At 40.0% G+C, this 24,539-nt stretch overlaps 2 protein-coding genes across 3 annotated transcripts in view; one reads left to right on the top strand and one right to left on the bottom strand.

Moving 5' to 3' along the window:
• The first annotated feature begins 592 nt into the window (after nucleotides 1–592).
• CCDC110 (coiled-coil domain containing 110) lies at nucleotides 593–10,368 on the top strand. Its single transcript, XM_077816162.1, has 5 exons — nucleotides 593–647; nucleotides 3,271–3,323; nucleotides 3,971–4,036; nucleotides 6,932–7,042; nucleotides 8,080–10,368. Exons 1-5 carry the CDS (start codon nucleotides 593–595, stop codon nucleotides 10,267–10,269), a joined length of 2,475 nt encoding a protein of 824 aa, XP_077672288.1. The 3' UTR covers nucleotides 10,270–10,368.
• A 5,252-nt stretch (nucleotides 10,369–15,620) lies between these two features.
• The window catches only part of CFAP96 (cilia and flagella associated protein 96), a 20,962-nt gene continuing 12,043 nt past the window's right edge, over nucleotides 15,621–24,539 (bottom strand). For both annotated transcript variants that reach the window (XM_077815558.1, XM_077815559.1), the window contains 5 exons: nucleotides 22,852–22,989; nucleotides 22,692–22,767; nucleotides 19,996–20,175; nucleotides 17,974–18,146; nucleotides 15,621–16,046 (listed from right to left, as the gene is read on the bottom strand). In XM_077815558.1, coding sequence (XP_077671684.1) covers nucleotides 16,001–16,046; nucleotides 17,974–18,146; nucleotides 19,996–20,175; nucleotides 22,692–22,767; nucleotides 22,852–22,989 — 613 coding nt within the window. In that variant the 3' untranslated portion in view covers nucleotides 15,621–16,000. The remainder of the gene's footprint in view (nucleotides 16,047–17,973; nucleotides 18,147–19,995; nucleotides 20,176–22,691; nucleotides 22,768–22,851; nucleotides 22,990–24,539) is intronic.

Genomic DNA, 24,539 nt, shown 5'->3' with positions numbered 1-24,539 from the left:
CCTGGCGGAGGGTAAAAGGACCGGGAAGCAGGCAGCTGCAGCCTACCAGCAGGTCCGCCTCTTCTGTGACTCCTTACTCACCTACGGGGAAGGTCACGGTTTGTTGCGCGACCCAATAAGGGCCACGAGCAACCCTGCCAGCAAGGATCCCCCCCCAGCCCTCCTCATGGCACCCATTATCATCGCAACATAATAGTTGCAGTAACAGTCCAGTGAAGTAGGAGCAGTGTAGATAACGAAACTGACAAGGAATTACATTTGTTTTAAATTTCCCAGGGCTTATTATTAACAACAGGGTGTGAAAAATTATGTATGAAAAGTAAAACAACAGCATGCTTTCCAATGCCTGGCCTGGGCAGAGGAAGAGACTTACTGGGGCAATGGGGTGTGTAGAGAAAGAAACATCTTCACTTGCCCTTTTGTGCTACAGTATTGCCAACCCTAATTGTTTGTGAGTCAAGTCCCAGCAAATCATGAAACTATGGACAAAAAGCATGAGATTTACAAAATAATAGCTCTTGGGTTCTTTTCATTTTCCCTCCTGGCTGAGGCTGGAGCCTTTTAGGTTCCCAGTCAAGCTTTTCTCTGTGCCATGGGAGCTGGCAGCTTGCTGGCTTTTAAGGAAAGCTGTGACCTGATTGCAGCAGGTAGGGCTCTCAGAAAAGCCCCCACTGTAGAGTGAGCTGGCAGTAGTGGGGTCGTGCTAAGTGGGTGAGGTTTGGGTGGGGGGGGGAGGGGGAATTGCCAGGGGCTGGAGAGGGGGCACAGTTCGCAGGGCAGGGGATGTGCTTTGCACCAAAGGGGCTCAGTGCAATGCAGTTGGACTGTTCTCTGTGCATTCCCAGCACTGCCCATCCCCACAGCACCCCCACACCGCGTATCCTCCTGCACCAGCCCCCACTGTGCAGAGCACCATACAGTTACCTTCCTCCGCTCCACAAACGGCCACTAACACAGCACAGACTCGGCTCCTCCCATGCCCCCCATGTGCCGGACGCAGCCACCGAGCTCCCTCCCTTCGGCCTGCGACTAACCGAAAGCTCCAAGGGAGTTTGCGCCACCAGGGGGCGCGAGGCTCCTAGCAGAAAGAGGGGCGCGTGGCAGGGGGGTCTCGTGGCCTCCAGGGGGCGCGCGTGCCTCGGGAGCAGGGAGCAACGGCTGCCTGCCTTGCACCGCCTCCGCTTCCATGAGAACCGTTACCTGGCAACGCGAACTGAGGCGGAACACGTTGGGCAGTCCGGATCAGTGAGAGGCAAAGCGAGTGCGGGCGGGCGCAGGACAAGATGAGACAAGACGGTGGACACAGTGAGTCACACGCGCAGGCCGGGTTGGGGGACTGCTCGGGCGGGCGTAGTTACAGAGTTTGATGATTCCGTTTGCGTTGCAGGGAAGGACTGCGGGGACAGCAGTGGCGGGAGCAGGGGGCAGGGGTCGGACTCCCTGCCGCTCTCCGTCTCCAGGGCCCTGGCCAGCTGCGAGGAGGCAGGACCGGGTAAGAGTCTCCCTCTGCCCAAAATGCAGGGTCCCCATTGGCATCTGCCCCTGGGGAGCACCATGATGTGCAGTGATGTCATTGCATCCTTGCAGTCTGATGGGGTATGATGTCACTGCATCCTCGCAGTGTGATTGGTGTGATGTCACTGCATGCTCACAGTGTGATTGGTGTGATGTCACTGCATCCTCGCCGTGTGATGTGGTGTGATGTCATTGCATCCTCACTGTGTGGTGACATTTCATCACCCTGCTTTAGCACCACAAATATATTCATGACTCCTTGAATGTCCACAGCCAGCTTGAGGCAAATGGGGATCAATCCCTGAACCTGGGGACATGTGGCAGCCTCACCCCAGGTACTAAGGCAGAGGCTGCTCTGAATGAAATGTAATGAACAGCCCCGGGTGCCAGCAAAGCCAGGCCAGTGGCGAAAGGCCAGAAGCAGCTACCGCAGCGGAGGATGTGCAGAGGAATCACGTTATGGGGATGTAGTGATGGAGCACTGGGTCTTTCTGCCAAAATGGGCAGGAATGAAACAATTAATAGTGTTGCCATTTAAATTGTCATCACTGGTCTTCAGAGTTAACACACCAGTGAGATGAATAGGAGCAGTTCACACCTCTCCCTGCTAGCGTCCCAAGCTGCCTGCATACCCAGGAAGGCTTTGCTGCATATGGGGCACAGTCAGAAAGTTTTCTTCACAACCTAGAATTATTTTTTGTAACAAAAGCTTAAATTCCTCACAAATTGATAGGGGCCCTCTGCTGAAGGACTGGAGGAACTCATGGTCTTTAGATGCAAACGAAAAGCAAGTGATAAGTTAGCTGCCAAGTTCTCAGGAGCATGTTTTGAAGTGACATTCCTCATGAACTAGAGCAATGGTTTTCAACCTTTATTTGCTGACCCCTAAAAAATTTTGAATGGAGGTACAGACGTCTGCAGACCCCCAGGGCTCCATGTACCAGAGGTTGAAAACCACTGGACTAGAATGAAACAGGCAAGGGCCCTAAAGGCACACTCCCCAGATTAAAATGATGGGTTTGGCCCCGCTTCGTTCTTCTGCTGCCTAGTGCTCTCACTTGGCCACATGCAATAGGATGAAGGGTCCACCAGGAGTAAGCTAACACCAATATTGCCAACCCCAAATGTTCAAAAATCATGAGTCAGGCTCACCAAAAATCATGAGTTTATGTAAAAATAATAGATTTGGTGTTCTTTTTATTTGCCTTCTGCTTTTTGAACCTTTAGAATGCACTCGTGTCATATTTTGAAGCTTTCTCCACAGCCACGAAGGCTAGAAACTTACTTTTTCTTTAGGAATAAAGGCTGAAATCATCACATATCCACTTGACTCCAGGAGCCAGGGTTTTAAGGAAAACAATAATTATCATGAGACTTAAGATAAAATCATGAGAGTTGGCAACACTAACAAACATGCTTGTTAGCTTTTCCAAGAGAAAGTTAAGTTAGCATGGTGTGGTCTGGAGAGGATGTCTCACCATTTGAATGGCGTGGGTTTGGAAGGGGGAATCATCCTCTGCCCATCCAAAGGCTGGGAATCTTTTTCTTGTGGAAACAGCCAAGCCATCATTAAATCATCAGCTGGCACCAGGCTAGGGAAGGAACAAGATTTTCCCCCTCCTCTCCAGTTTGAGCACCAGTGCAGAGGGGATCTCTCTCTCTCTCTCTTTCATTGCTCTCTTACTAGACATTTAAGATTTCTGCCTGTGAATTATAGATATTATAACTGTAGGGTTTGATGCTTTTATTTTTCAGATAATTATACATCAGGAACAGAAAGTCAAATCCAACCGCAATCAGCACTAAAAGTATGCTAAATTAATCCAAATTATTAGCACAAAACATTTTTGAAGCTTAATAACTAAACTGATTGTTTCAGTACATCCATAACTGTATATAGTGCTAAAGTTTCCAGCAGGAAGACCGATTTGCTGATGTAGTCTGAGGCAATGTAGTTTACCACTAAATATCTTTTCAACTGCAGTTTCTTTTAAATATAAACAAGTGTTGTACCTTTTTTAACCTGATTTATTTGACTATGTCCATACAATGTCTCTTACCTCCTTCTTCCCCTTCTTCCACTAGTTGGGAACATGCTTCCTAAGCAAACTGTGAAAATTAGGAACCTTTTTGCCCAATTTATACTCATTCCTCTAGCTCATGTATTCATTGTGTTTGTGAATGCTTGTGATCCAGTTCAGATACATTCACACAGGAATTCTTTTTCCAAATGAATCTGAATAGGAAAAGTGTTGGAAACTCCCAATTCATTTCAGATAAGCCACTAAATAGCCATTGGACAGTAAAAACTTTCTCTAGCTAGTCTGTGAGGGTGGGTCCAAACTGGCAATCTAGAACTGAAAGGGAAAATGCAAGTATAATAAAGAGAATTGTTCTAACTCACCTCAATCTGTACAAACCTCTCAGCTTTCTATTATTCATTTTACAAATTTAGATCCTTCAACAACAGCTGAAATCATTTCAGGCACTTCGGCAACAGACTCTGCTGAATGTTAACATGGTAAGAGCAGAAGTTAAGTATTCCTAAAATAAAAGGAAAAACCCAACGATCTCCTATACTAACTTTTTAGGTACTGACCTGGGTATCTTAACAAAAGTCCCAAACCAAACAACTTTATTTTGCACAAAACTTGATAAAACAGACCAATAGCTCTGTTAATACTGTAGTCTGTCTTAAAAACCAAAGACTATGCTGATTCTCTGAAAATGAATTTCCTAATTCTTATAAAATTAATAAACATGACCACTTAAGCTGTTGGTATTGCCAATAGCTGAAACATATTTTATCCTTAGAAACAGGATCCTGTTTATATTATACACAATTTAAAAGAACATTACAGTTACTTAGCTTATTAAAGCTATATTTAGCTTACTGTGCATGTTAAATATGTGTTTTATCTGCTACTCAACATACAGTAAAATAATTCATAAGGTAGTTTATTCTATACATTCTATCTAGATTCTTGCACTGCACCATCACAGTGCCAAGGACGACCTCAAAACAGGCAGTGTTGCAGGGGAAAAGGAGCTGAATTAGAAAAAGAGAGGGGGCCAAAGTCTCTCACAGTGGTTTAAATCTGAAATAACTCCACTGACTTCAAAGGAGTTATTCCTGATCAGTCTAAGGGAGAGCAGAATTTGGCCCCTACTTTTAAAACACCACTTCCCCAAAAATGCTAGACTACCATTTCAGGAACAGTGTTCTGCACTTTTTCAACTCACTTTCTAGTGTAAAAAAATAAGGTCATGATGCTGCAAAGAACTGAGCATATACTTAACTTTATACACTGTCGTGGATAGTGAAAATATTAATCCCTGCCATCCATTTGCATATGCCTAGGGAAAAGATGAGCTTAGCAATCTAGTCTTGTTTTCATGTGGAGAGAGTAATCCTTTATCAATTGTGTATCTTCCAAAAATGAAATATTTCTACATAGGCAGAAAGATGATAAGTAACAGTCAACATGGATTGTCAAGAACAAATCATGTCAGACCAACCTAATATCCTTCTTTGACAGGGAAACAAGCCTTGTAGGTGGGAGGAAGCAGTAGATGTGATAGATTTTGCCTTTAGTAAGGCTTTTGACGCTGTCTCACATGACATTCTCATAAACAAACTAGAGAAATATTGCCCAGATAAACCAATTATAAGGTGGGTGCGCTGTGCACAACTGTTTGAAAAAGTTTACTCAGAGAGTAGTTATCAATGTTTTGCAATCAAATTGGAAGGGCATATTGCGTGGGGTCCCACAGGGATCTGTCCTGGTTCTGGTTCTGTTCAATATCTTCATAAATCATTTGGATAATGGCATAGAGAATACATTTATAAAGTTTGTGGATGATACAAAGCTGGGAAGAGTTGCAAGGATCTCAGAGGACAGGATTAGAATTCAAAATGATCTTAACATAATGGAGAAATGGTCTGAAATAAATAGGATGAAATTCAAGACAAATGCAAAGTACTACACTTAGGAAGGACTAATCAATTGTACAAATACAAAAAGGGGAAATGACTGCCTAGGAAGGCATACTGCAGAAAAGGATTTGGGGGTTATAGTGGATCATGAACTAAATATGAGTCAACAAAGTAATACTGTTGTTTACTTTTTTGCATCGATCTGGGATGTATCAGAAGGAATGTTGTAAGTAAGAAACAAGAAGTAATTCTTCCACTCTACTCAGCACTAATAAGGCCTCAACTGGAGTGTTAGTTACCTAAGAAATTACCTAAGAAATTAAATTAAATTTGCAATCTGAATTCTATAAACTAAACAGTATTTGAATCAAGCAGTGTCACCCTGACAGATGGTATCATTCCTTAATACACAGCCTGGGACAACCCTTCCTAGTTCAAAGTCTTTGTCCTTCAGATGTGTTTCCAGTGTTGAGTTGTGGTGAAAGTGGGGCCAAGTCATGATGTCACATCCCCTCCTTTATAGTTTCTTCCAGCCTGCTGGAGCTATTACATCGGTCAGGCAGTCTCCATTGTATACATTCTCTCTCTGAGAAGTCTTCTGTGATGATTGTTGGGAGCGTGGATTCCCTTTAATCGGACATCAGCGTATCTGGCTACTCCATTATTGTACCTGAAAGGCTGGTCGTCGGTGTTCCCAACCTCACAACATATTTCAGTAACACACATGCAGCAAAACTTCATAACTTCACATACAATGATAGCACATACAATCCAACAGGATATTAATATTCAACAGATCAAGACTTTTAAAATGATACCTCACAAGACATACTTTCTACAAAACATATCATAATTATATGACAGTGGTGAATATGGGGATTCCAGTGCTGCTTTGAAGTACAGAGCGTCACAGCCAGTAAATAGTCTGGGGGCGGAGGCCCTGGGGTGATTTTGGTCAGATTCTGCTGGGCACTTACCCCACAGTGGCGGCTCCTGCAGCTCTTGTGCTGTGGGCCTGCTTGGGCTTGGCTCTCCACTCCAGGGCTGCAGCACCATTCCAGTTTGGCCCCGCCCCTCTAACTGCACCAGATTTGTGTGAGTGGAGCTGTGACCTGGCTTATGGGGTTGCAGTGCCACTCATTCAAATTTGGCCTACCTGGATTCCCTTCGTCATGATAGCTGGGCACTGGGACCACAGAGGTTGCAGTGCCTGGACCAGGGAGGCGAGCCCAGCCAGCCACATGGGACAGTAGCCTCAGGAGCTGCCACACAACCCTTTGAAACATTCTGGCAACCCGGTCCTGACCCCCAGGTTGAGAAACCCTGGTTTAGATAATATTTAGTCCTGCCTCCATGCAGGGCATTGGGCAAGATGACCTGTCGATGTCCCTTCCAGTTGTTCATTTCTGTGATTATATGATTCTATGCTTTTCTGTAGATGTCGTTGAAAGATTAACAGTCTCCATACATCTGTTTCAGGTTCAATCTGAAATCAGTGAGATACTGAATAAAAATATAATTGACATAAAAACTCAACAACGTAGCCAAGACAATCTTCCAATGACCAGCACACCTCCCGAGATGGCTGTGGTATGTTACTTAATCCTTACGTGCAGCTGAGTTGTACAATATAATATTTTGTTGGATTGCTGTTCCTGAGAACTGTATGTTTTCTGTAAAACATTATCAAAGCAAAGGGAAATTCTGGGCACAAAACATGCCCATGGTAATTTCCTTCCTAACATAAATAATGGTCTTATTTATAGTATAAGTTCACCATAATTCTATCTTAAGAGAACACTAACTGAAGTCTAGAAAAACAGTCATGTTGGGGGACCTAATAACAACAAAGTTGTCCCCTAACCTGGTTAAAGCACTGTTCCTTTTCTACTGTAAATAAGATTTCAACCAGGGCCTCCAAACTATGCTAAAGCTTTGGATTGTATTAAGGGAACAGCTCCTATTGAATATAATGAGGGTTTTGTATGTGTGTCTGAGGGCAGAGTTTGTCTCACTCCTGTGAAGTGCTAAGTAAACAACGTATGTTTAAACACAGATTTAGCACCAAGTCCTGCTTGCCTTACTTGAGTAGTCCTATTGAATCCAGTGGGACTAGTTGTGTAAGATTTGGCCATTAGCTTGTCTTTCCCCTGCTGCAAATGTTCCTAGAGGACTCAACATGCTGAGTCAGCTCTTTGGGCCTGATCCAGAGTGCAGTGAAGTCAGTAAAAAGACTTATTGACTCCCTGTGCCTTGGAACAGGCCTTTTCTAAAATAGTGTTCCTCTCTATAGCTGATAGGATGCTTTGCTTTCTGGAAAAACGGTTAAGTGCTATATGCAACATTAGTAGGCTTTCGAGAGAAAACAGAAGACTGACAAATTAAATAGGGCCTATTATACAATTTCTTAAGTTTGTTGGAGTATTGTGATCTCTCCTTTCCAATTCTCTTGGAAAGATTAACAGTCTCAATATGTCTTTCCTTATGTTAGACAGAAAGATTGTGCTGGCAGATAAAATCTCTACCAGTTTTGCATGATACTTAGACTTTACAACAAATTTGTCTTGTGCCTCCAGTATTGTGAAAAATTACAGCCATTATAGCATGATTGTTATTGGTTTTTGTAGCCTACAGGGAGTCCAGAAACACCATTGTCTAAGAAGAAATTTCATCTTGATAAGAAACTCTGTACCACTCAATCTGTGGAAGCAAATTCTAATATTATCTTTGGAAATGTGGTCAGTGATGTAAATATTTCACATCAGATTTCATTAAAAGCTGTAGAAACTGGAAAGATTGAAAACTCAGCAGAACCAATTAAAAACAAAACTATGATTGCTCTAAAAAATGATTGTAAATTGAAAGATTATGCCAAATATGAATGTTTTCTACCTTGTACTAATTTGGAGGCTGAAAGTATGGTGTCTCCTAATGAGCAAGTAATTTTGGATGAAGCTCTTATGCCTCTTTTCAAATATAGTGATGAACTTCATTTAACAGACAACTTTAGCTATTCTATCAAGCCATTGAAACAAGAACTTCAAAAGTCTCATAAACAGGAACTAGCACATGCATTTGGACATCAAAATATTTCCTGTAGTAAAAGTAATGTTTTTGATGATATGTCAGAACAAGACCAAGAAAAATCTGCTCTTTTTTTATCTAGAGAGAAATTACATATGGACTTAAAATCAAGGGAAATTTCAGAATCTGAGGAATCGGCAGAGAGTTTGCATGTTGCTCTGGTTTCCCTTAAAAGAAATAATCTGAGCCTTGGTCAAGAATTTAATAAAGACTCTGAATGTGACAGCTCACAGAATTCTTCTCATATAACTCCATGCAGTACACAAACAGAAACTGAAACCAAGAACAAAAACAAAGAATTGCATAGCACTGACAGTGCTGTTGGCACATTCCAGTTAAATGTCATTTCTAAAACCGTAAAAGATAAATTACTAATGTTCGATCACATAGAGAAACTACAGAAAGAAAAAGAAAAGCAGCTGCACATCATAAACCAAAGGTTACTAAAGCTTGGAAATCAGAACGTCTATGAAATCAGAGCTGATGAGTACACCGCAAAAATGGAAGAGTTACAAAATTCCCTGAAAGATTCTAAACACTTGCAAAAGAAAGTGATGGAACTTGAGAATGAAAATGTAACTCTCAAGTCAAAAATGAAACCTCTTACTGTTATCATAAGGTCTCTAAGAGAGATAAATTCACAGTATGAGAAGCAAATTAAGGATTTAGTTGAAGAAAAGAAAAGCATGCAAGTCAGATTAGTTAAATCAGAAGGAGACAGCAAAGAATGTATTAAAGAAGTGAAAAAATTGTTAAAGAAATGCAAAGAACTTCAAGACCAAAAGAAAACTCTTGAGGGAGAGAGGAGTCAACTCTGTACTGAAAACCAATGTATGATGCAAGCATTAGATAACTTCAAAATTAATAACCAGAAAGCACAAGAAAATATGATTGCTGTTACCAGTGAAAAAGATAAGCTCTTTGCAGAACTAGAATCTTTGCAAAAGGAATGTTCAGTGTTGCAAGAAGCAAATCAGAAACTAGAGATAAAAACATCCCAGCTTGCAAAAGAAAAGAACTCACTTGAAAAAGAACTTGAAAAAAATCAGATTGAAATACAGCAACTGAAAGAAAAAGAAAATGTAACAAAATCTGAACAGGAGACTCTTCTTCACATAATGCAATCACTTAAAGACAAAAAGCTTGATCTTGAAATGACATTGCAAGAATGTGCTAATGCTAGACAAACGATACAGAAGGCTCTTGAGAAGGTCCAGTCTGATAAAGCTTACACAGAGGAGAAACTCTTGACCGAACTTCAAAATACAAAAGCAGAAAGGGATATTTTGAAGACTAACTTGTTGAATATGAACAGAGAATGGGAGAATTTATCTACAGTGGTGGCAAATATCACAGAGGTCAATCAGGTTCTTAAAAAAGAACTGCAGGAATGTAAACAAGATACTTCCAAATATGAAACTAACATCAGAAGATTGAATGAAGACCGTTTACTAATGGAAAACCATCTGCGGACAATAGAAAATGAAAGGGATGTATTGCAGTTTGAATTTCGACATCTCCATAAGGATTATGTTAATCTAAGGAACCAAGTTACTGTTCTGGTTAATGAGCAGAGTAAACACAGTTACATTTCAGGCAAGGAAAAATATCACTCCGTGTATTCCACTGAAATTTGTGAAGAAATTTCTGATTACAGGTATACAGCTTTAGAATGCAATCCACAAGGTATGTGCTGTACTTTGCAACATCTTACTGCACAAGTGTTGTTTTAATATTAATTTACCCAGTTTGAGCACCAACTAACTTTTTAGGTAAATTACTTACCAAAACCATTACCAGGCTGTATATTGGTTTGAATACCCTTCTTAGGAAAACTCTAGGTGTTTTGTTTTTTTTAAGCCTGAGGCAGTTTAAGTCTTGGTTACTTATTAAAATTTCTGAAAAAAGAGATTCTACATAGTACAGACACAATTTTTATTATAATAAAACAAAATCTCAAAGAGAGTCTGATCCAAAGCCTATTGAAGGTATAGGAGTTTTTCCATTTACTTTAATGAGCTCTGGATTGAACCTTGAGAGTGATATGTTGTACTTGGGTTTTTTTAATTGTCCTGAAGTATCTCTCCAAAGGAATTACTCCCACTATTTTAAAGAGAAAACTGTATTTCTTTTCCAGGCAATTCCAGTTAAACTGCAACAGTCTCTTGCTTCAGAGAAATTGTAATAAACATTCTTTCTTTTAAACCAATTAAAAATTCTGCTGTTCAGTTATTTCAGTTTTCAGTTCCTTTTTGTTTGAAGTTTCACAATATGAAATCTCCCGTATGCTTTTTTGAACACTTGACCCTTGGCTGTATTTTATAGATTCATATGAACAGATCCTCAGCAGACGTAAATTGTCACAGATCCACTGAAATCAATGGAGCTATCAGAATTTACCCCAGTTGAGGATCTGCCCCCCTTGATTTTGTAATCTTTCAGTCTGACAAACTGTCTAACACAGCCCTGAGCATTTCACCCAGTTATTCCTGCATCAAACCCAAGGATTTGAATTTAAATTATATACCCATCCGAACATATTGTTTAGAAAAAAGGAAAGGAGTACTTGTGGCACCTTAGAGACTAACCAATTTATTTGAGCATAAGCTTTTGTGAGCTACAGCTCCGATGCATCCGATGAAGTGAACTGTAGCTCACGAAAGCTTATGCTCAAATAAATTGGTTAGTCTCTAGGGTGCCACAAGTACTCCTTTTCTTTTTGCGAATACAGACTAACATGGCTGCTACTCTGAAACCCATTGTTTAGAAAGATATCCAGTCTTGCTTTATGGTTAACAATGACCAACTATCATTTTTAAATAGCAATGGCTTTGTTTACACCAGATTCTAATGTTTTTTAAAATGTTTTAGTTAAAGTATGTCTTGACACATTTGCTAGCAAATTTCATTTTCCTGCTGCAGACATATGCCAAGAGAGGGCCATAGATATGTAGGGAGAAGGGAGTGGGCCTGTGGGATTCCATTACTGTATGGATATTCCTGTTACCGTAGCCCATGGAGTTGAGAGAGGGAAGAGCGTCACAGAACTACCACACATTGGCTATTTCAGTTATGGGGCTGAAGTAGTCTCTGTGTAGTAGTCACTCTGCAGCCTGGATGGGAGGACTGTAGTTTACATTCTTAGCCCACTATACCTTATTTTTTGAGGGATTATTTTTAGTCACAAATAAATAGGGTTCTGTGAAATAAATCCCTGAATGAAAAATAAAGCAAGGTAACTAGAAACTCATAGACTCATAGATATTAAGGTCAGAAGGGACCATTATGAACATCTAGTCCGACCTCCTGCACAATGTAGGCCACAGAATCTCACCCACCCACTCCTGCAATAAACCTTTCACCTATGTCTAAGCTACTGAAGTCCTCAAATCATGGTTTAAAGTCTTCAAGGTGCAGAGAATCCTCCAGCAAGTGACCCGTGCCCCATGCTACAGAGGAAGGCGAAAACCCCCCAGGGCCTCTTCCAATCTGCCCTGGAGGAAAATTTCTTCCCGACCCCAAATATGTGTGGTATTTCTGTCCCATCAATTCCCTCCAGAGACTCATATTCACCATACTTTTTCCTCATGTAGTGAGGAACTCATTTGTTTCCATCTAGCACAGAGCACAGAAATGAGAGAGAGGACACCTAATGTTCATTAGATGTATCAAGGGATATAGGGACTCTTTTTGTGTGTGTGTGAGTAGATTTACTTCCCATGAAAATGAGAAATCTAGTGTAGGCACATGCTGTACAAACATCATAATACAATTCAATTACCACAGCTTAACCCTGACCAGCAACACACCTGCTATTCTAGTCTGGACCACATGTCCAGAGATTGCTACTCATTTCAAACGGTGTGATAGACAACCGAGGACTAAAGGACGAATGTGACATTCACTCACTTTGTAAGCTTTTCAGAGTAGGGACTATTTTATTATTTGTTTGCACAGCACAATGAATCCCTGTCCTGACTGGCACTGCTGGGCAAAACTGTAATATAGATACTACTAATAATGGTAACCTAAATCAGACTCTGAACTTACGCCTCCAGAGGTGAAAGGCTAGTACACTAACCCATGTGCATTTACCCTGACTTCCCCAGGATTCAAAACTTTGAATGTTGTACAAATTTAATGGTGTACGGAGGAAATCGCCTATTCAGAAAAATCCCTGTTTAGAGAATTCCATTAGAGATAAGTACTTGTTGCCACCATTACACCCCCATATTTGGAGCTAAATGTGAGAAAGGACCATTTATATATCTGATATATAATACTATACTATGAATATATTTTAGCATTCCTTTTATTTATATACAATTACAGTTAATTAATGAATGCCTAAGAAGTGAATTAAAATGCTTGTCTTGTTTATATGGTAGGGTTATTCACTCCATAGGGTTGTGATTTCTAAAGCGCACTACCATGTTGTGCATTAACTGGTCCATGTAGACCCTGCTGGTGCACTTTAATGTAGTTCTATTTGAAACTAAAGGTTCCCTAGGGTACACCAGCATGGTTTAGACAGCCAATTAATGCACAACATGTTAGTGTGCAGTAGAGTACTTTATTCCAGTGTGTAGACAAGCCCAAAGTCTTCCTGTTCTGCTGTTAATATTTCTAGAACAGCATGTTTTAAAAAAATAATTTTGCTAGTGATAGACAGTGGTATTATGCCACCACACTGAAGATCCAAACTCAACAGTGACTTTAGGATTTTCAGTCCTTGGGTCACTGAAGTAAAAAGACAAGATGCGGATTACATTTAATTCTGGTGAAAATATGGAGTAACTCCATTGACTTAAAAGGAGTTGGTCCAGATTTATAGTTGTGGTATCGAGATCAGAATCTGGGCCATGTTGTGGGGTGGATAGGTGACTAGCTCTGTCTTTAGTGGGAGGGAGCAGAGAAAATGACATTATTATTACTATGTATTTGTATTACTGTGACATCTTATGTCTTCTCCATACTAGATAGTTAATGGAGCACAATTTAAAGGCAGCCTCTGAGGAAATCCTGCATTCTACCAGAGAAAGTACCATGAAGCTAGTAAAAGACAAGCTACAGACTTTTTATTTGTATAATAAACAGTAGCATCCAGAGGCTCTAACCAGAAGTGGGCCCCATTATGGTAGGCAATCAGGAATAACCCCATTTTGCTAGGCATAACACAGACACATAGGAACACACATTTCCTGCCCCAATCAACTTACAAGTATAAGGGGAAAGGCAGTAGCTCCTATGAGAGGCACGTGAGCTTGGCCCACATTCTTGACAGCTGTGAAAATCTCTACTAACAAAGTTCAATCGATTTTTTTAAAATTAAGCTTTAAAAGTTTTAATTAAATCTCCAGTGTTTCCAATTTGTTAGAGAATGGAAAGATTGATGGAATATGAAAGAAGCTAGAAGAGGAAGAGTTACAAAAAGATAAGACGCGCATGGATGTAAAGAAACACTATAGTGCTATTTCAGTCAGCTGCACTACATCTGTAATCAAGGAGTCAAGTTTTAGAACTGCAGTCAAGAAGGCATACAGTACAGTTTGCTCTGCTACTAGTGATTTTGAATCTGGAGCAGTGCTACTCAAAGTGGTGGTCCGCGGACCGGCACGCATTGGCTGCCGGTCTGCGTGCACATTGGAAAAAAAAATTGCCAGTCCCCCACATCAGATAGCTTGAGAAGCGCTGATCTAGAGATTTCAGCAACGATGAATGCATCCAAATGATTGGCCATATATCTTTCTGATATTTCCTATGAAGATGACACCAAAACGTCAAAGGACAGCACTATTACTAATACCTGTTCAAAAATATACAAACTTTTAAATTAAAAAAGAAATGAACCATGCTTGATGTCCGTGGACTTGGAAAACACCAAAACTGCCATATAAATTAAAATATATAAATACTAGTAGGCCCTGTCCCACAGTAACTTTACTCAGGCAAAGCCTCTATCGATCTCAATGGTTATTTTGCCTAAGTAAGGACTGAAAGACCTGGCCAATACTTTACTTTTCATTTTCATACAAATAAATGTTGAAAAATATCATGTTCAGTCTCAATTTTATTTACTTTTTTTTTGGCTATTACTCAGTGAATAACAAAGTGGTAGGATAGCCCAAGAAACCTTTTGGTATTAAAATGAGTCTCCTAATACATGTTAACATAAAAACATTATCTTTGTGTAACAATTTTGTATGTCTAAATGTTCAATTTGGATACTTTGTGGATTTTTGTAATAATGTAGCTTTGATACACTAACAAACTGTCCTGAATACCTCAGAGCTTATAGAGACAAGGTGGGTGAGGAAATAATATTTTATTAGACCAACTTCTGTTGGTGAGAGAGACAAGCTTTCTGTGTGTTCGAAAGCGTGTCTCTCTCACCAGCAGAAGTTGGTCCAATAAAAAATATTATATCACTCGCTTTGCCTCTCTTATAGCCTGGGACTGACATGGCTCAAGCTATACTGCATTGGACCTTATACCAATTCATAGAATCATAGAATATCAGGGTTAGAAGGGACCTCAGGAGGTCATCTAGTCCAACCCCTGGCTCAAAGCAGGACCAATCCCCAATTTTTGGCCCAGATCGCTAAATGGCCCCCTCAAGGATTGAACTCACAGCCCTGGGTTTAGCAGGCCAATGCTCAAACCGCTGAGCTATGTGAAGAGGGGGTTAAAGTTCGTGTTTGTGGTCTCAGGTTATAAGAAACTGATTTTTTAAGACACAATAGATTTTTTCAGTTTTTTCCTCTTCATGGAAGTGAAGCCAAACTGCCCTTAAGAAAGATTACAGCATTTTATGCTGTCAAGAGGCAGAGAGAGGAGCACTGTGAAGTGCAGCTGAATGGAGGTGGTGGCCATGTTTGCTTTGACAGGTTATGGCCTCAGTCCGTTTTGTAAACAATGGGAGATGGTGTCTATTTTGAGAAGGCCATCTTAACACAAGGCATATTCTTTTGAAGAAGACAATCCAAATACAGTAATGCGTTTTGGCTTGGTTAAGATGAACATCAATCTTTATTGTTTCTAAAGGGAAACCATACCTTTACTTTGCACAATATATTATCTCTGGTTAACAAATATTGATCATCTCAGAAGAGGTAATTGCTGTTTATTGATGCCACCATCATAACATTTATATAAAAACTTAAAATCTAAAATACTTTTTTAGGTGTGTATGTTCGATATATAAATCTCTCCAACGACACAAGTAAACTATAAAATTTGTATCAATATAGTTTAATTTCACACTTTAAACAAATATAATTTGTACATAATTTATGTATTTATAAACTATAGTCTCAAATAGGATACAATTAAAATCTGGGTTTGCCTCATTTGACTGAATTCTATCTTCCACAAAAGTTTTATTTACTTCAAATGCCCTTTAATCATTGAATTGTTACAGTTTACAAAGTCCAAGAAGTGTATTCTTTATCCCACTATTCAAAGCTAATATATCAAGTGTGTAGTCTTGTAGTTCATTACATTTAGCGATCTGAAATTGAAGTGAAACAAAGCTTCCATTAGATGTGCCAATCACAAGTATATTAGATCTAAAGACAACTTTTGCTAAAACAAAACAAACTGTGCCTCCAGTCCTGCAGCAGGATCCATAAGCATGGATCCCTGCACCTCTGGAAAGTCCCACTGATTTCAACAGGGCTCTGCACGAATGCAGGAATCCATGCTAGCAAATTCAATTGTAGGATCATGGTCTAAATATCAGAGCATTAGCTTTTCAGGGAAAAAACAAAGACTTGTAAAGCAATGTGAAAGCGAATATTGTGACAAAACATTGCTCATTGCATTTCTTAATGTTTATGAGCTATGATTTTCATAGAATAAGTTTGGTATCACCGTTATCTCCCAAAACTCAAGAGAAGTAATAGTATGAGAAAATAAATTAAACTGCGTTCTTTAGATTTCTTTAGGATGGAATACATGGGAGATAGTTTGAAATACTATATTCCATTTCTCTCCCTTGTGCTTATGTCAGATTTAATAGTTCTGTCTATTATTTTCAACAAGCCCATCCTGACTGCATCTGGCAGCAGTCAATGGCACTTTACTACCAGTTACCCATCTTTAAAGTTTAAGGCCTAGTCTAAATACGTTTTTTGTTCCAGAATAACTATTTCAAACAGGGGTGTAACTTTTTACTGAAATAGTTATATTGGTAGAACCTCTAGTGTGGACACAGTTATACTAGTACAAAGGTGCCTTATAACATCTTACCTTATGGAAGGGGGATTAAGATATACTGGTATAGAGCACCTTTATCTAGTATAACTGCATCCACACTAGGAAAAGGATGTGTACCACTTTAAAACAGTACAACATTTGTGTGTAGATAGGCCTTAGTTTTAATAATTAATAAAGGTATATGTGGAGCATCAAACATTCTGGTTTAGCCTTATCGGTATAAATAAAAACTTAGAACTGGCTCTGCAACGCAACAGGGCTGCTCACCTCCAGCATCTGGGCATCGTGGGAAAAGGAGGGCAATTAGAAGAGCATTTGGTGGCGGACATGATGGGGAAGAATATTATATACTTTCAACGTGAAGATTAAAAAAAAATCTAAATCACAAATGTGAAACACATTCCTATGTGTCAAATTTTCAAGAGTGTGCAGCTAATCTGGAGTTCCCCTACAATGTTTCGCACTACACAGGTGTGCGTGCAAAAATCATAGTTGCATGTGTAGTTAATTGATCTGTATGCAAATATTAGGTGTCTGCTCTTGAAAATGTTTTGCTACGAGAAACTAAAGAAAACAATCTAATTGTTTATTTACTGTGAATTCTTGAGTTTTGACAAATGAGGACTGAGACCAAATATATTCTAAATATAAACAACATAACACAAGAACTTTAAGAAATGGACTGTATATAAACCTATACTAAAAGAATGTTAATGTTGCAAAGTAAAGCACTCAGAAATTAGCAACTATCAGAGTCCCAATTTAAATACCATGCTCCAGGCTGTACTGGCTTTGATTAGCCATTATTACAGGTTTTATGTTGGCCACCAGAGGGAGCCAATTTTATTTCACATATACAATAGAAACAAAAAAGTCTGTTTTATTTTTAATAAAGATATGTTCCTGGTTCTCTGTACATTGTAGCAAGGGCAGAGGATATCAGAATCAGAACAGAGCAGGTCAATGATATCATATCATACAGCTTCTTAAGGTCAACACGTACATAATTTCATTTTAAATTAACCAGAATATACAAAAGAGGAGGAACAAATTCTGAAAATTATTTCGTCTATATGTGTCTTATCCTTTTGTCATTAACTAATTGTTCACAGGGGAAAGAAACACTACTGACTTTTATTTACTTTTTAATTTATTTAAAAAATTCTTACTATTTTATAAACTATAAATATGAAATATCAAAGTAAATGTAAAGTGCTTACCTTGTGACATTTAAAGCCATTATACTTGTAGAAGGCCTGCTTTTTGATCCAGGGGGAGGATGAAAAATCCGTCCTTCTTTATTAGTTGTGATGGGCTTAGAATATTTAACCACATAGGGCTCAGCAGAATGCGAAGGATAAGAATCGAATGTTCCTGCTTTCATGCCTCCTGCCTGGAAAAGAAAAGGAAAGTTTCAAAGTGCTAATTTACAGTATAATTGCTTTAACTGTATTTTTCCATACAAAGGTAACCCAGAACACGGCATGGCAAATCACATCATATTATGTACATATCAGAAAACCACATACCACATATTTAAAGTCAACAGGAAACTGTTAAGAAAATTTACATAATTACATCGGTGAATACTTGATTGGACAAATTCTTTTCTATATATCCTGGATTATGAGGAAAGAATTTTAAAAATATAAAGGGGATTGTGAAAAAAAATTAAAATGTAGGGTTTTATTGTGGCAAAAACAGAACCGATAAAGATCACCACTGGTTCCCATCAGTACAGCTCCAATGGTGGTACCAATAGTGATACCATATGGCAGGATTCAAGCATTAATATCAACATGTTGCCTAACCATGCCCAGAGCACTAGACAATATGGTTGTAGTTGCAACACTGGCTAGTCTCTACCAGCCCTCCCACTAGAACAGCAATGAGAAGGGTGAGGAAGGGGTGGTACCACCTGCATCCTGGTGTTCTCAGATTTGGGGGCGCTGCACAGTTCTGAGTCCTTCAGACGAGTGCTAGGTGGAGGAGTTATCTTATTTTATTCCTACTGTTATGAACTGGGTGAAACCTTGTTAACAGTGAGTTAAAACCTCATTCAGATTGATAGGTGTGAACTCACCCTTCAGTTAACATAACTGTAATCATAAACCCCCACCCAAGACAAAAGGCATGTTTGAACCTGCCCAGGAGCTTTTGGCTGAGTATTGTTTGAGTAGAGGGTGTGTGTGAGGAGCGAGCACATAGAAATTAAGGACAGACAAGAACATAGAGAAAGGGAAAGGCAAGAAAACCAAGCAGGAGCCTATAAGCACAGCATGACTCTAGAACAAGCTAGAGAGTGAGCTTTGGGTCTGGGGTTGGCTTGGGGGCTGTAAGCAAAGAAACTGTTCCTTTTGTTCTTGATTCTTTCTGCGTTCAGAGACACAGGATTTTGTTCATTCCTTGTAAATAAACAAGAGTGTATCAAGGAAAATACCAGACTCCATCAATTTATACTTCCAACTGGAACATCCCCAGGGCCTCGAACTCTGACTAGCTGCTCTGGTCGAAAACGGGCAACTTTACATATAAATTTGATTAACTAAATTTTAACAATTGCTCTGTGCTGATTTTAAAGATAAGCCTTTTTCAAGTTATTTAGAACATGGGTTATATGACAAAGTGACTCACCAGCCAGTGAACCACCTTGTGGCTTGGTGCAGCACTGTCAGGGTTTTCCTCTCTCTAACCTTACTGACCCCACCATTCAGATCTGCTAGTGCCCTCCTTAGTCTGGTGACTTATACCTCCAGCCAGGTCACTTTTTAGCCTCCCACTTTCAGGGGTAAGTCAGAGTTCAGTCCAATAACAGTACAACTCTAGGCCCACTGGGCCTTACAAGCCTTGTCCAGGGGCTTCACCAGGATTTTCATTGGCTGTCCATAGGGGAACCCAATCCCAACCTCTACCCTGGGTTTCCTTCCAAGACTCCTGTAGCAGGCACTTAAGTTCTTCTTCCCAGGCGCGCACCTTAGAGGGAACTATCGCGGACCACCTGAATGGAGTTCGCAGTTCACAGGTGGTCTGCGGACCACAGTTTGAGACCCTCTGGTCTATTTATTACGTAGTCCTGTCTTGAGTGAAGGGGAATAGACTAGATGACCTACTGAGGTCTCTTCCAATCCTACTCTTCTACGATTTTTGTCTTCTATACAATATGATTTAAACTTTCTACAAGAACACCACCAAATATTTTGATTTTCACTTTTTGCTACAGTACTTAAAAAGAGCAGACTCACCTTTTTAGCAGGAGAACTTGGTTTAAAGGGGTGTGCAACTGGCTTTTCTGGGATTGGTTTCTTAGCTGGTGCCAAAGGTTTATCATCAAGATATGGATTTATGTCAAAATATTCCCGAGGATAGAGATTTAACTTGAAAGGCCCTCCTTTAACCAAACGCAAATGGTCTTCATGCACCTTCTGTAAAATAAGTAGTTTTAAAGGTATTACCTTGGGCATTTTTATCTCAGATTATTCTGAATAGAAAAAAATAAAAAGAGATTTAAATTCAATCTTGAAAAAAAAACTTACTTTTAGCAATGTATTTAATGTAATTTCCTCTGCCAATGTTAATCCTGGCTTCTACATATACCTTTGGCACAACATAATGCATAACGAAACAATCCATTGAGAACAACAAATGCTAGGAAACTATGACACACTAAAAGAAGAATTTAAGGACTTCTTAAAATAAGTAAATTAAAAAACTCTTTAAGATCTCAAATTAACTAAAGGACACATGGTACATGTATGGACTTTAACATTACAAATACAGTACAACCTTGCTAATTCATGCTAATGATGGGGAGCAAATTTTCACTGCTTAATGAATAAGAAACAAATGTTGCCCTCCTTCAGAGGACAGAGGTACCTGTGGCCACCAAAACAATGTGCTTCTACTGCATAAGGAGAAGACAGGATTTGGGGAGTTATACAATTGGTGGTACACCTTTTTTTAATTTAAATTTAGAGCTTGCATGATGTGCCAGATTGACAACCCAGGAGAATTAGGTCCTTTATTTATCCTCCAGCTTCACCACAATGACCGGCTACGGGTTGACTTGTAGAGACCAACCACCTCTAAGACCAAAAGGATACTTCATTCTCTAACTCCATTCAGTCCCTGATATTTCTCTTTTGTGTTCTATTTGAAGAGCTGAACAGAGAACTTGTGTGGAGGCCAGTGTGGTGACAGTGTGAAACTTAGGTCTTGTCTTCACTACTGTGCTGTATCAGCGCATCTAGTGAAGACGTGCTTCATCAACAGGACAGCACTCCCCCATCGATGTAATTACTCCACCTCAATGAGAGGTGGAAGCTATGTCGGCAGGAGAGTGTCTCCCTTCAACATAGACCAGTATAGACACCGCTTTAAGTCGATGTAACTTATGTCACTGAGGGGGGTGGTTTTTTCATGCCCTGAATGATGTAAGTTACATTGACTTAAGCGGTAGTGTAGACAAGCCCTTAGTCATTCTGGATAGCTCCTCCCCTATTTGTGGTTGGACTTGTATTATGTTACATGTTTCTAATCAGAGATGAGCCCCACACAAACCCTAAATCTAAACACACTCAGACTTCACAGGGTTCAGTTCTGGATCTGAACTTTGCAACTTGGGCCCAGACTACCAAAAAAATTTGCAATTTGGGTCATTCAAACTAATAAAAAATTAACCTTTCTAACCCAAATGTGAATTAGTAGCAAACAAAACCCCATTCTTGATGCTGAAACTTATAATATAAGTAAAGTAAAAGCTGTTTTATCTGGCTCTTCACCAACTGGAAAGCTCTATAAACTAGCATTTCTGATCTTCACTGAAATTCCGGTTTATAGTTTGGTTGGCGCGGGGCCGGCAGTGGGTTGGGGCACGGGAGGGGGTGTGGAGCGTGGGCTCTGGGAGGGAGTTTGGGTGCAGGAGGGGGATGGGGGTGCAATGTGCCAGATCTGGGGGCTGCTCACCTTGGGCGGCTCCTCACAAGCAGCGACCTGTCCTGGCTGCTCCTAGGCGGAGGTACGGCAGGCAGCTCTGCATGCTGCCACCATCCTGCCCTGAGCACTAGCTCCGCAGCTCCCATTGGCTGGGAACCACAGCCAATGGGAGCTGCGGGGGCAGCGCCTGCAGGCGCCTGCCGCAACTTTGCCTCAGAGTAGGCAGGACAGGGAGCTGCCTGAGGTGAGCACCCCCTGGATCCGGCACCCTGAAACCTCTCCCATGCCCCAACCTGCTGCCCTGAGCTCCCTGCCGCACCTAAACTGCCTCCCTCTTAGTTAACTGGCATTTTTCACTTACTGGGCACCCCCATTCCCCCAATATGCTGGATAAAACAACTTTTACTGTATTTTTCACCTCAAAATCTCAATTTAACTCCAAAAAGATATTAGTTTGTGGTAAAAATATAAAGCTCAAAAATACTTATTCCTATGGCAAAAAAGCCCTCTTTCAGCTATCATTGTTCCCCATATATGATGAAAATATACAATATTAGTGAGATTGATACATATAAATATAAATATAGCAGCCTTCTCATATTTACTAAGTTATTTAGTGAAATACAGATGATATGCTCTATTTTTGAACAGCCTCTGATAAAATAGAGTCCCAGCCCATGACTGGGGTTCCTAGGAGCTACCACAATACAAATAAAAATAAATAAATAAATAAAAATTAATTTGGGTCTCTCTTTCTCTCTCTGAATTCAATACTTTGGGTCAAATCCTTAGCCCACTGCATAGCCCAAGCAATAGGACTCTGTGCTGGAGTGACTAAGAGGGAAAGGAATGATATATTTAACAAAAAAGGCAATTTATCTGCAGTCCACTTGGCAAATAAATTAATACTGGTTGCTTTAGGCTAAAAGAAAAACCACAGGAAATATTTTTGCAAAAAAATCCTGTTTGCAAATAGCGATTAAATAAAGTTACTGAATAGTTTTACCTTTGCATTCATTTTTCCGATTTCATACACCTCACTTGAGTGTGGATACTGTTTACCTATGGTAAGATTTGGATATCTGTGTAAAGAAAATTAGTAATGGTGACTTCAAAGTTCAGCATTTAATGAAATGCTATTCAGGGAATTATACTGAATGTTTTACCCATATCCAGTTCCTTTCTTTCCAGGATTTGTGTAAAGGTTCTTTCCAGGAGGAGCATATGCTGTTTTCCCTCTTAGTTGTGCACTGAAGAATGGATATGGACCACCTATAGTTCCATAATAAGTACCCACTCCGCATCTGAAATATAAAGTAAACACATAATACAATAATTATTGTTAGTAACAATAAATTAATAATTAGTACCCATTCAGTGCTCTATAGCTTCAAAATTCTGAATGATATTAATTGAAAAACAAGCAACTAACATTTTTGGAGTAAACATACAAAAGTTGAAGTTCTGTTCATTCCGCATGTACAACAACGATCCTATACACAGTGTGGTAGAGGCACACAGTGGGAGTAGATGGGGACAGAGTTAAAGTTTTGGGGCACCTTAGTTGTGCATGTCCACACTCGTCAATGTTTGGCTTTTGGTTTGTTTGCTTTACATTTTCTTTTAACATGTTCCTGCTTTTCACTGTTGTTGTTTTTATGTCAACCTTATATTAAGGGTATTTTTAGATATTTACAACCTTAATTATATTTTACCAACATTTTTTGTATTGAATTTCCTACTGTATGTTTTCCCAACACTTTTTAAGAATGAAGAGGTACTCTCAGGCCCAGGTAGCCAGGGTCTTCAGAGCAATTTCCTGATATGGGGCTTAAGACCCCTGTAAGGAATTAGCTTCAACTATACATGTCCCCAATATGCATTTTATTAAAGAGCATGCAGGCTCTTACACATATTTTATAACAGCCGACATCAGCCATGTAAACATATGAAAACAAATATTAATATATAAAACTTCCATCAGTGCCCCCCAACTAGTGAAAGGCATTGCTAATCATCAAAGGCAATGGCAAACAAATTTGGGATTTTGCTATTATAGAAAACAAAAGTTGGAAGAACTTCAAAAAGTGATAATAGAATCATAGAATATCAGGATTGGAAGGGAATTCAGGAGGTCATCTAGTCCAACCCCCTGCTCAAAGTAGAACCAATCCCCAACTAAATCATCCCAGCCAGGGCTTTGCCAAGACAGGCCTTAAAAACCTCTAAGGAAGAAGATTCCACCACGTCCCTACGTAACCCATTCCAGTGCTTCACCACCCTCCTAGTGAAAAAGTTTTTCCTAATATCCAACCTAAACCTCCCGCACTTCAACTTGAGACCATTACTCCTTGTTTATCATCCATAGAGCCAGTTATCTCATCACAGAAGGTAATTAGGTTTGTCAGGCATGACTTGCCCTTGGTGAATCTATGCTGACTGTTCCTGATCACTTTCCTCTCTTGAAGTGCTTCAAAATTGATTCCTTGAGGACCTGCTCCATGATTTTTCCAGGGACTGAGATGAGGCTGACTGGCCTGTAGTTCCCCAGATCCTGCTTCTTCCCTTTTTTAAAGATGGGCACTACATTAACCTTTTTCCAATCATCCCAGACCTCCCCCAATTGCCGTGAGTTTTCAAAGATAATGGCCAATGGCTCTGCAATCACATCTGCCAACTCCTTTAGCACCCCCGGATGCAGTGCATCTGGCCCCATGGACTTGTGCTCGTCCAGCTTTTCTAAATAGTCCTGAACCCTTCTTTCTCCACAGAGGGCTAGTCACCTCCTCCCCATACTGTGCTGCCCAGTGCAGTAGTCTGGGAGCTGACTTTGTTCGTGAAGACAGAAGCAAAA

This window comes from Eretmochelys imbricata, chromosome 4 (genome assembly GCF_965152235.1).
Source record: "Eretmochelys imbricata isolate rEreImb1 chromosome 4, rEreImb1.hap1, whole genome shotgun sequence".
In the NCBI taxonomy this organism is placed as follows: domain Eukaryota; kingdom Metazoa; phylum Chordata; order Testudines; family Cheloniidae; genus Eretmochelys; species Eretmochelys imbricata.
This window is presented reverse-complemented; position numbering and strand designations above follow the sequence as displayed.